Source organism: Mchenga conophoros, linkage group LG11, assembly GCF_057382185.1.
Source record: "Mchenga conophoros isolate Kocher_MC1m ecotype Shallow Benthic linkage group LG11, M_conophoros_male_GT1.1, whole genome shotgun sequence".
Taxonomy (NCBI): Eukaryota; Metazoa; Chordata; class Actinopteri; order Cichliformes; family Cichlidae; genus Mchenga; species Mchenga conophoros.
In genome coordinates, this window is record NC_140536.1 from 36508081 (window position 1) to 36520508 (window position 12428).

General features: G+C 43.5%; 2 protein-coding genes across 2 annotated transcripts; both read right to left on the bottom strand.

Moving 5' to 3' along the window:
- Positions 1-146: 146 nt before the first annotated feature.
- Positions 147-4069, bottom strand: mgat1a (alpha-1,3-mannosyl-glycoprotein 2-beta-N-acetylglucosaminyltransferase a). Its single transcript, XM_085292718.1, has 3 exons — positions 3879-4069; positions 1626-2496; positions 147-1466 (listed from the first exon to the last, which is right to left on the bottom strand). Exons 2-3 carry the CDS (start codon positions 2235-2237, stop codon positions 777-779), a joined length of 1302 nt encoding a protein of 433 aa, XP_085148844.1. The 5' UTR covers positions 2238-2496; positions 3879-4069; the 3' UTR covers positions 147-776.
- Positions 4070-9044: 4975 nt separating this feature from the next.
- LOC146564922 (uncharacterized) lies at positions 9045-10910 on the bottom strand. The gene is made up of 2 exons (XM_085292719.1): positions 10163-10910; positions 9045-10083 (listed from the first exon to the last, which is right to left on the bottom strand). Exons 1-2 carry the CDS (start codon positions 10865-10867, stop codon positions 10012-10014), a joined length of 777 nt encoding a protein of 258 aa, XP_085148845.1. The 5' UTR covers positions 10868-10910; the 3' UTR covers positions 9045-10011.
- Positions 10911-12428: the final 1518 nt, after the last annotated feature.

The window sequence follows — 12428 nt, forward strand, 5'->3', positions numbered from 1 at the left end:
AGATATTGTGTACTCAGTTATCCCAGTGTGTGTGTGGTGAGTTCACAGACCCAATTCCACACCTAAAGAAAACCTCTCTCCTGTTTGTTTATTAAACACATGCAACATGAAGTGCGAGTGAAAATCAACATAATTAAAAAGCAAAGTTGTGTATTTTTTTTTAATCCAGAAATGATCAGACAAACAAGTGTAGTAGTTTGCAGGGTAACGAGCCTGCAAATAGAATCACATTAGAGTATCAAACAGGATCATGTGACAAAAAGTAAGCACAAAGAATAATTTCCATAGAAGGCATTAATGATCGGAATCAAACGACAGATTATACTGCAGTTATTACCTGGCACCAACACTATAAGCAACCACACCACAGATTACATTTCCCTCTTCACAGCAGACAGAAACAGGTCACACAGATTACCCGAGACTGCAAATAATTTAAACAAAAGTGGCAAAGTAGTAATTGCATTGAATGCATTAATGAATGTCATGTGCACACTTAGCATCGTATAAAAATAGATCTCTGGCGAATTACAGCAGATTTGTCTAACACGTAGTTGTGGTGGATCCTACACCGTGTGTATAAATGTTTTGGAAGAATGAAAAAGACCTGAGTAGTATTGGCAAACCCCCACACCAGAAAGGGACATCCATTCTGTATCAGTAAGGACAAACAGCGTCAGCAAAGATCATTTTCTTCTTTGGTCTGGAATGCTTTCCCCCATCACATTGAAGAGATATAAAAGGCTACTGCTCATGGACGTTCTTCATCAGCTTCACTAAAGGTCATACTGGGTCCATCCTGGAGGGGGTGCTAAGTAGATCCTCCGTCCTCTGGACATGAAACTGACCACCCCTCTGTACCCTGACCGTGGCACTCCAGACTTAAAGTCATCCATTATTCCCAGATTTTTGGCCATCAATTTGAAACTGTCCTTACTCGAGTACTGAAGGCGGAAGGGCCCGGGTCCTTGTAGCTGGCCCTGCTTCACATCTTCATATTTAACCACAGGAGCACTGTAAACTTCCTTCTCAAAGTTTTCCTTGTATGTCTCCTCCTTCAAGTAACTCAGGTCCAACTTGGTGAAAGGCACAATCTCGGTATTCAGTTTAATGTAACGCAGGTATTTGTCAAAAAACTGACCCAGACTCACACCCTGGCGACCAAAAGTTAAAGTCCGTGAGATCTCTGGGCGTATACAGGCACGGTTGCGGCGCTGCTCTGGCTGGCGCATCCAGTCGTCCCAGAAAGCCTCAGGCCACTTTGGCTCCAGCTCCTCCCACACCTCCCTGAGGAGCATCCACCCCAGGCCGGGAAAGAAGTCTGTCCGATAGAGCAGGTCGGCCTTGCCGGGGTCCACATAGCCTTCCCTCCCATTGTCATTCCAGGCAGACACACACCACAGGCTGGGGTCAGATTTCAGGAAAGGCAGCAAGGCTCGGAAATACTCAAAGAAGTCTGGTGCCACCTAGAGCAAGAGATGAATAATTCAGTTCAACTGTTACATAACCATCGCAACAAGTGAAATAACGAGTTTTGAAAGAAGAAGATTAATTTAAGTTGTAAATAAAGAATGAAAATGAAGGAGAGATCACAAATCATTGGTGTTTAACATGAAAATAATCACCTCCAGGTCGTCCTCCACGATCACCACAGATGAATGACCGAGCGTCTTGAACACTTGGTTGAGCGCCCAGTGGTAATGCCTGGAGATTTTATAGTAACCCTTAAACTTCTTGTGCTCAGGCCTCACTTGGATGTCAGACAAATCCGGCTGCTTCAGATGAGTTACGTTGTTTCCATAAGACCGAATCACCTCAGCGGTCTCGGCATGTCCGCAGTCCTGACTCACTATGATTGGGTGGAGCGCTGCTGAGGGCCGGTGCTGCAGGAGTTTGTCCAAGCAGCGCTTCACGGTGACTCTGTTGCAGGCGATGACAAGGATAGGGATGGCAGGCTGAGGAGCAGCGGTCACCTTTGGCTTGTTGTCTGATGGCTCCCAGAGCAACTGATGATTCTGGATTTGCAATAGGATTTTTTTCTGCATCTCAAGTTCACTTTCGAATGCATTTGCAAATCGAAGCACATCTTCCATCACATTGCTGGGGGGCCCTTTGGGACCTTCTTTCTGATCTCGGCCCTGTGGGGGTCTCCCCCACAGCAGGAGTACCAGTATGGCATTCCATGTGATAAACAGGAACGCGCCACAAAAAATCAGACAGCTTCTCTTACGGATCATGGCCCAGAAACTGAGAGAGAGGGAGGGTGGGAAATTTCAGGAAGACAGAGTCTGAACAGAGAGACGTGTCCTTTTTAGAGACAACAGGAATGGGATATGGGAGGGGCAGCCTATGCTTTGTGTCATCACGGGTTCGCTCTGCAGATAGTGAAGTTATAAAGACACAATACAGCATTGGTGAAAGCGCAAGTCGTTAAAATCCGATGAAGAGCAAGATTCATCTTGGAGAAAATCCTCAACATTTAATGTCCTCTTTTATCTGAAATAAGATAAAAGGGAAAATATCAAATAAAATCAAGTCAATATCAAGGTTTCCAACTCTCACAAAACTTTCCCTCTCACATCCTGCCCAAACAAATCTCCCATCAAAGGTTTAAAGCCAATGTTTTAAGATAAAAAAAAATTGACAGCCCTTTTTAGGTTTAACAGGAGTTTTTGACCATTTTTCAGCAAAAACACTGAACTACACATATCAGAGAATGCAAAACACTGTTTATGTGCTTTATTGTCAGAACAGGAGATGAAGACTTAGTACTGTGTGCGTGGATGTTTATCTTAGTTATCATGACCTCTCGGTATTCAAATTCAGTGGTCTGGAATTTTAATACAGCTAAACAGAAACTGGGGCTTTTCACTATGCAGATTGCAGACATAGGCTGTATTTAGATGGACTCGGCTTCCCGGACTGAAAAGGGCCTTAAACCTAGATTTCTAATGGCCAGCAGGAGGTGACTACTCTTGAGTAAAGACTTACAGTTATAAAGAAATCAATGGGTCAACGACCCTCAGCTCTCTTACTCAGGAAAGAGCTTGCAGATCACTTTATTACTGAATAAAACGTGAATTTAAAGGTATAAAGTCTGGTCGTTACTACGGTTTGAAAGCAGGGCTGCACAGCTTTCGCTCACTGGCACAAGATCGGTCATTCACAAACTGCCTTTAGTTTCTCAGACAGTTTCATTCGTTCACATCTGGTTTCAATACCAAGGCAATGATGCGAAAATGGGAGTCTTCATTACCAGCGTTTGGTGACGTCACAATGGCTACATCCATCTTTTATGTACAGTCATTCACGTGCCATTAAGTACCGCCTGCAATTACACGCAGCATTTGGAGCTTATCGTTTTAAAATAAGCTGCTGACGTTTGATTAGGAATTTTCCGTTTTTAAACACATTGTTATTAAGTCAATAAAAATGAATAAAAAACAACTTCGCAGCCAGCACAGTTTACCTGATAATTACTAACGAATTATTAATGACCCCGCCCCTTAATGCAAAACGGCAGTTTAAGACTATTCAATAGGGCCAGGTCAACCCCGAACGCCCTGCCCCCACACCGCTCCAACTACATCTGAAAGTTCTGTTTCTGCTTTAAATAACCAATAAAGTGAAGGCAGGAAATCAGACAGGAAGTTGACAGTGATGATTCACCAAAATGCCTGTGATCGATTTTCTCTTATCACCTGTGGCTGACTCGACACAGCAGACAAACTGCGGTTTATTAAAACACAAAAACAGCTGGCATCACCGACTTCACCCTCTCCGTCCCTCCGTCCCTCCCTCACGCTGCTCGTCAGGCGCCTTGTGCTCGTCACAGTAAACACAGTAGTCTGAGGAGGAGAGTTCGAAGCTGCCCTCACCTCACAATGTGCCCGCTCCTTCTTGCTGTGGCCATTTCTTCGGGAAAAGTTCCGCAGAAATGAGGCCAGTGTCTTGCTTCTTCCCCGGCGGCTGGAGCAACTTCACGCCGCCGACTTTCTCCCGTTTCTCGCTGGCTGCAAGAAAAAGAGGAGGAGAAAAGAAGTAACACGACAACTTCCTGGTTTTAGGGCAGACACGGAAGTCCCGCCCCCAGCCGTCACCTTGAGAAATTACGCAACAGTTTGACGCGAGAGCCGCTCTCAGCGGAGCTAATTAGAAACAGCGGCAGCCTTTGAAGTCTTTGTGCACACACACTGTCTGCTTCCCCTCACCGAGGCTTCCACACGGACAGCGAACAGCCAGGGAGGCCCGGAAAACTGCTTTTTCATTTAATTTAGCTAATTTATCTTTTTCTGCTTGAGCTGCACAGGAGCGCGCGTAATTTGCATGAGCCACACGGGAAGAGGGGAATGGAGAGAAGAAGAAAACCTTCCCTTCTATTTGCTGTACTTGTAGACAAGCACATAACAAAAGCACACAGGGTACGGCCTATTTACTGCTTTACTGCAGCTTATATTGTTGCATCCAAATTGCACAAAGCTTGCCCACTTACAAAAACAGGCTAGCTCCAAAGGAATAAAGAATTAATCTCATAAAGAGATTGTGAAATTTGCACTACCATCCTAAAATTATGACACATACTCTCAGTGTTGAATATAACACTGAAGAAATTGGATCTATAAAACCTAGAGAAAGCTTATTTCATCTGAAATTCGGTGTCCAAGCCCTGAAAACTTACTGTTACAGTGGGGCAAAAAAGTATTTAGTCAGCCACCGATTGTGCAAGTTCCCCCACTTAAAATGATGACAGAGGTCAGTAATTTGCACCAGAGGTACACTTCAACTGTGAGAGACAGAATGTGAAAAAAAAATCCATGAATCCACATGGTAGGATTTGTAAAGAATTTATTCGTAAATTAGGGTGGAAAATAAGTATTTGGTCACCTCAAACAAGGAAAATCTCTGGCTCTCACAGACCTGTAACGTCTTCTGTAAGAAGCTTTTCTGTCCCCCACTCGTTACCTGTATGAATGGCACCTGTTTGAACTCATCATCTGTATAAAAGACACCTGTCCACAGCCTCAAACAGTCAGACTCCAAACTCCGCCATGGCCAAGACCAAAGAGCTTTCGAAGGACACCAGGAAAAGTATTGTAGACCTGCACCAGACTGGGAAGAGTGAATCTACAATAGGCAAGCAGCTTGGTGTGAAAAAATCAACTGTGGGAGCAATCATCAGAAAATGGAAGACATACAACACCACTGATAATCTCCCTCGATCTGGGGCTCCACGCAAGATCTCATCCCGTGGGGTCAAAATGATCATGAGAACGGTGAGCAAAGATCCCAGAACCACACGGGGGGACCTGGTGAATGACCTGCAGAGAGCTGGGACCAAAGTAACAAAGGTCACCATCAGTAACACACTACAACGGCAGGGAATCAAATCCCGCAGTGCCAGACGTGTTCCGCTGCTGAAGCCAGTGCATGTCCAGGCCCGTCTGAAGTTTGCCAGAGAGCACATGGATGATACAGCAGAGGATTGGGAGAATGTCATGTGGTCAGATGAAACCAAAGTAGAACTTTTTGGTATAAACTCAACTCGTCGTGTTTGGAGGAAGAAGAATACTGAGTTGCATCCCAAGAACACCATACCTACTGTGAAGCATGGGGGTGGAAACCTCATGCTATGGGGCTGTTTTTCTGCCAAGGGGACAGGACGACTGATCCGTGTTAAGGACAGAATGAATGGGGCCATGTATCGTGAGATTTTGAGCCAAAACCTCCTTCCATCAGTGAGAACTTTGAAGATGAAACGAGGCTGGGTCTTCCAACATGACAATGATCCAAAACACACCGCCCGGGCAACAAAGGAGTGGCTCCGTAAGAAGCACTTGAAAGTCCTGGAGTGGCCTAGCCAGTCTCCAGACCTCAACCCCATAGAAAATCTGTGGCGGGAGTTGAAAGTCCGTGTTGCTCGGCGACAGCCCCAAAACATCACTGCTCTCGAGAAGATCTGCATGGAGGAATGGGCCAAAATACCAGCTACTGTGTGTGCAAACCTGGTAAAGACCTATAGTAGACGTTTGACCTCTGTTATTGCCAACAAAGGTTATGTTACAAAGTATTGAGTTGTATTTTTGTTATTGACCAAATACTTATTTTCCACCCTGATTTACCAATAAATTCTTTACAAATCCTACCATGTGGATTCATGGATTTTTTTTTTTTTTTTTTTTTTTTTTTTTTTCACATTCTGTCTCTCACAGTTGAAGTGTACCTCTGGTGCAAATTACTGACCTCTGTCATCATTTTAAGTGGGGGAACTTGCACAATCGGTGGCTGACTAAATACTTTTTTGCCCCACTGTATACCCATAGCTGTTGATTATACTCATTATAGATTAATTAATAACCTGAATAGTTTTTCTGCTGAATCTAAGTCTATAAAGGTGACAGAGCCTTTTGCCTTTAAACATCTTATTTTGACTCTAAATCAGCCTAAAAACGAAATATTTTCAATTAATCCCCACAAGCAAAGATTTATCAGGATGGAGAAGATAAAATGTCACATTAATGCTGACTAGTCAATAATTACATGAGGACATAGTGGACAATACAAAAACAGTGTATTGCCACGATATTATTTTTATTAATGTTTTGTTTTGGAGGTTTATGTTGGCAGACTTAATGTTGGAGAAATACAGAAAGTACACCTTGTTTCAGTTTTTTAGGTTTTAAATATCATCGAGTAATAAAATCATAGAACCTCAGATGAGCAATAAGCTATGACATATTACTCAGGGCCATTATTTATATAAGCCAAAATGCAGATGCAGCATGTGAAAAATGTGCTACACCCTTAATGTATCCATAGTTATTATTGTGAATGCCTCTACACAAACACAAGTTTTGGAGGTCTGTTAACACAATGGCAAAGGCATCCCAGCAAATTCAGCCCAGTGTCAGAGTAATGCTCAGAGAAACTCTAAAAAACCCAAGAGCTCCATCTAAGACAGTTAGCATGTTAAATTTCATGACAATAGAATCAGAAAACAATTGAAAAATAATGACTTGATGGATTTTTAGAGAAAGCTTCTTCTCCATAAAGAACACATCAGTACAGCTAAGGTTTAGAAACTTTAGTCTGATCAAATCAAAAGACTTCTGGATCAGTGTCCTTTTGAACAGATGAGATGGGTACTCTGGCTTCCTCCCACCGTCCAAAGACATGCAGTTTGTAGGGAAATGTCCATAGGTGTGAATGTGAGCGTGAAGGGTTGTCTGCCTCTGTGTGTTGGCCCTGCGACAGACTGGTGACCTGTCCAGGGTGTGCCCCGCCTCTGGCCCTATGACAGCTGGGATAGGCTCCACCCAGGAGAATCCATAAAAGATCCATAAAATCAAAAATTCAACTGAAGACTGTACTTAACTTTTCCTCTCTTTGCTTTTCTCTCTGTGAAATCCTGAACTCAAAGGAATATCCTGCTGATCTCATGAAGAACTGCAACTCTATCTCTATCAGCAGACTGAAAGATTTGCTAAGAGACTCACAGGCTTATAAATACTGACGTCTTTTCGTGTTTGGTGCTCATCGGTGCGTGGAAGTGTTGTGGGGAGTGGAGAGGCAAATTAGCTTTAAGGTAACTCTGGTACAACGTATCAAATGACAATATTTATGTTAATATTGCGCAGGGTCACTTTTCAAAAAATGTCAATAAAAAAATAAAAATGTATGGATCCCAGAAGTCCCTTCTGAAGCAAGTGACCTTTGACAGAGTCTCTGGTCAGTTATTTTAAAGCAGTATCAAAATGTGCATGTCTAACATGTGGCTACTAAATGGTGCACAGTAGCCTGGTAGAGGTTTAAAAAAGTCAAACATACACTACCAGTAAGAAGTTTGGACACACCCTCTCATTTAATGGTTTTCTTTCTTTTTCTTACTTTATATATTGTAGATACTGAAAACATCAAATACATGGAATTATGTAGCAAAAAACAGAAAAATAATTCTAAATATGTTTTATATGTTAGATTCCTGGAAGTAGCCGCCCTTTCCTTTGTTGACAGCGCTGCAAACTCTTGGCCTTTTCTCAGTGAGCTTCATGATGTAGTCACCTTAAATGGTTTTCACTCACAGGTGTACGTTTGCCAGAGTTCAAACGTTACGTTGCAACTGGTTCACATGAGCACCGCCCCAAGAGCAAGAGTCACCTCTGCCGCTAAGGATAAATTCATCTGAGTTACCTCAGAAATCACAAGTTAACAGCACCTCAGATTAGAGCCCAGATAAATGCCACACAGAGTTCCAGGAGTAGACACATCTCTACATCAACTGTTAAGAGGAGACTGTGTGAATCAGGCCTTTATGGTCAAATAGCTGCTAAGAAACTACTACTAAGGAAAAACAACAAGTAGAAGAGATTTGTTTGGGCCAAGAAACACAAGGAATGGGCATCAGACCAGTGGAAACATGTGCCTTGGTCTGTTGACTCTAAATGTAAGATCTTTGGTTTCACTTGCCGTGTCTTTGTGTGACGCAGAAAAAGTGAATGGTCTCTACATGCATGGTTCCCACCGAGAAGCATGGAGGAGGAGGTGTGATGGTGTGGGGGTGCTTTGCTGGTGACACTGTTGGAGATTTATTCAAACACCTCCAGGCTGTGTAAGGGCTGTTTGACGAAGAAGGAGAGCAATGGAGTGCTGCACCAGATGGTCTGGCCTCCACAATCACCTGACCTGAACCCAGTGGAGATGGTTTGGGATGAGACTGACTGCAGAGTGAATGCAAAAGAACCAACGAGTGCTCCGCATCTCTGGGAACTCCTTCAGGTCTGTTGGAGAACCATTTCAGGGGAAATGGCATTCAGCTCAACGAGAAAATTCCAAGCTTGTGCAAAGCAGTAATGTGCTTTCATAGTTTTGATGCCTACAATTTAAATACTCATGAAAATAAAGAAAAAAAACATTAAATGAGAAGGTGTTTTCACATTTTAGACTGGTAGGGTATGTTGGTATATGTTCCGCTGGCACAGAATATTTATGTTTTGTGAACTGTATAAAAACAGTGGACGTCTTTTAATTATTTCCACACATTTATATCGTTTTTACTCAGTGTGCATTGGTGTGTTTCTTGAGGCTTTATTTTAACTCCAATTTAAAGAGGAAGTTTGTGTCACGGTCTCTGTAAAATGAGCTTTTGTGCAAATTATGCAGGGTGAGAGTTTTAATGCAGACAGTTGATTCTGCTCATCTGAGCGCAGCATTTTCAGTTGGCTGGAGAAACCTGCAGACGGCCGACTTCTTCTGTCTGCGGGGACCGAAGAGGTCACCTGGACGAGCGAGAACACGTTTCTCCCACTGGAAACACTGAGCCCTGACAAACAGAGTATCTGCAGCACGCAAGGTGAGCATATCCATTCAGAAGACTTGCAATACATGCTTGTTTCTTGTTGCTCATACAGACAAGTGGCAAATTAAAGGAAAAAACCAGAACCACTGAACCCTACAGAGGGGGAACTCGCTGTAGGCCCCTGCAGTGGTGATCCACTTCAAATCAATACAAAGTTATGCAGAAACATCAGCTTAATGATTAAATATTTTTGTCCTGGTGGGAGTGGGCTCTTCCATGATGACATATCCCCAACCACTGAAAAGTCTTAAGAGGGTGAAAATGATGCAAACCACACGCTGTAGCCTTTGCCACAGTATGCGACTCAATCTGATCTCAATCTAATTGATCACTAATCCATGTGGGACTTTGCCCTCGACCATTATCATCAAAAAAACAGATAAGGGAAAACATTTTTTTTTACAGTAAATATGGTCTTGCCCAAATCAGAGATTTAGAGAGTCGCTGCCAAACAGCACTAATGGTGTTTGTGGAGGCTCAACGCTTCATTTCAAACACTTCATTCTGGTTCTTCCATTCATTTGCCACTGGGTAGTGTGCCATGAAAAACAGCTGGTTGGTTTCTATCAGCAGGTTGAAGTCCAGATGTGGTGTGTGTCCTGAAAAGTCAATAAATGATGTTGATCGCAATGCTTCTTTGTGGCGCTGAGGCCTTGGACTCAGTCAGGTCCTTCCTGTGTGATCTTTTGTGCTGAGCTGGAGTTGTTCTTGTAAGAGGTCTGTTTGTTTGCCTAAAAGACAAAGCGTGATGTATTTTCATACAGTAACATTTACATGAATTATCTATTCTCGGTTCAACAGGACTCTCACCTGGAGGCTCCGGCTGCTGGAGTTGTTCTCATCCCGCTGGCACAGCAGATGTCGTGGTGCTTCATCGGGGCTGCTGCCTGAGCTACGCACATCTCCCAAATTCAAAAACAGAATTTTGGACACCAGACAAGTCACAGACAAGCACGTGCTCCTCAGTACAGACCAGCCGTTTAACATGAAGGACGGGATTTGTCCCACTAAACACGGAGGGGACGTCACGGACAGCTTCAGGACGCTCGCAGAGATTTCACTCGTGTCTTTAACCAAAGCGCTTTTGCGGATGTGTGCAGGATCTTTAATCTGAATTATTTTAGAGCATTTATTATTTCCAGACAGTCTGCTCGCTAGTACGCGCACCAGCGCAGGCGCAGCTGAGTGCGCGTGCGCTGGAGATTGCGAAAGTTTTGGGTAACGTAATCCACTCACTTCCCTGGAAACTTTACCCCCCACTCTGTCCGACCTGTACGAAACAATCAGCCTTCTTCCCACCAGGACCACCACACACTCTCCGTGTGGAGAAGCCTCCGCCGCTGACGCCTGGTGTGAGCCGCTGCGCTCGCCCGGAGAGTCGCGCAGCGCCCCGCCGGCCAGTCCTAGGCCGTACGCCGAGCTGGCAGGCCGCTTGGCCGGCGGATTCCTCGTCCAGATATTCCCCCGGCACCGGAGAACAGCGGACAGGGCAGAGGCCGAGGGGGTGGAAGCCATGGTGATCGGTAGCGTCCACGTCTCTCCTCCTTAACGCCAGCCTCCGTCTAAACACTCACATAACCTTCAGAGGTTTATTTGCGTAAGGAGCGGGTCAGAGGAGGGTGGGGGGTTTCTTCTAGTCTGGTCCACGCGACTATATTTGCCTCGACTGTGACAGTGGGGGGTTCGTGTGGGTGTGTCTTTAGGCCAGAGCAGAACAAGCAGCTACTTTACACCCCGGAGTGGAAACACTGGATGAAAATGAGACAGATTTAGCAGGTACTCGGATGCAGAGGGACTGGGAGACAAGTGCAGTTTAGGTTTTTGAAGTAAATCAAAAATGGGCACAGTTGCCCCGAGTGATCGATTTATACGATCTATTTCTTCTCCTAAAAATAAAAAAGTAGTAGTGTGACACTCGAAGATCTGAGAACCGGTCACAGGGGGCATCGCGGGTCACAAAATTCTACATGAATAAAAACTTCTGTTAATAAATAAAAAGTGACTCTGAAGAAACGCACAAAACAGCAATAAACAAGTTTCACCTACTGAATATTCTTTTTTCTCTTTTCGTTTATCATTTCCATTTAATGTGGAAATAGTATAGTTTGCACTTCAATTTCATTTCAGTTAATTTCCAAAATGAATTCGATTCTTTTATTTAACATGTTTAAATGCTTTTTTTTTTTAAACTAATGTAAAGTTTTTCCAGACTAACCTTTGGTCGTTACGTTCGTTATAGTGACCTTGGTCAGGACAATTACATAATAGTTGGAGCTGGACAATGAATACAAACATAAACGCAAACATTTATTGAGAGCACTTCCTGAAGGGGGCGCTACAGGTTAAGCTAAAATGCCCTCAAAAAAGATTTTATAAAGATTTCTGTACTGTGTAAACTTTATTGTCCTACTTTTTTAAAAAGCAATTCATACCGTTTCTGTAGTGCTGTTGTATAATGTTACAAAGGTTTGAGTAAGCTGAGCCCACACAGTCCTTGCTGTAAGCTTTTCAGGATTTAGGCTGGAGTGACATTTCTATTAGACTCAGCACATGTTGTTGTGTTTTTCCCTTTGTTTATCAGATTTAATACAGTTCATTTCTGATGAAGTGATGATTTTAAATATTTGTTAAATCCAGACAGTTTAAAGTGGTCTTTGCCATTGGAAATAGCTGGATACTGTTAAGACATGGTTTCCAGGAAAGACGGGGTACAGGTTTTTAAGTATTTCTCTTTTTCATGTGTCAGATGTTATGACCCAGAATGGACACTATTACTATTTTAACTACACCCCTCTGGGACGTTGCCCAGTGTCCCCCAGGAGGAGCTCTGGGTGAGTGGACGCTCAGTGGGTTAAAGGTCAACACTGATCCTCCTGGTCAGTTATGAGTCTCTCTTGAAACCCCTGACTAAGTCGATACCTTACAGCTTATCGCCGGGGTGGTACCCTCTAAAGTGTGACTGTTTCTGGTTTGTACTTTACAGAAAGAAGTTTTGAACTTTTACTTTTAAAATCATTCGTTGCAAATATACATAAGAGTCACAGAATGAAACCTGTCACACTGACTCAAGAGAAAT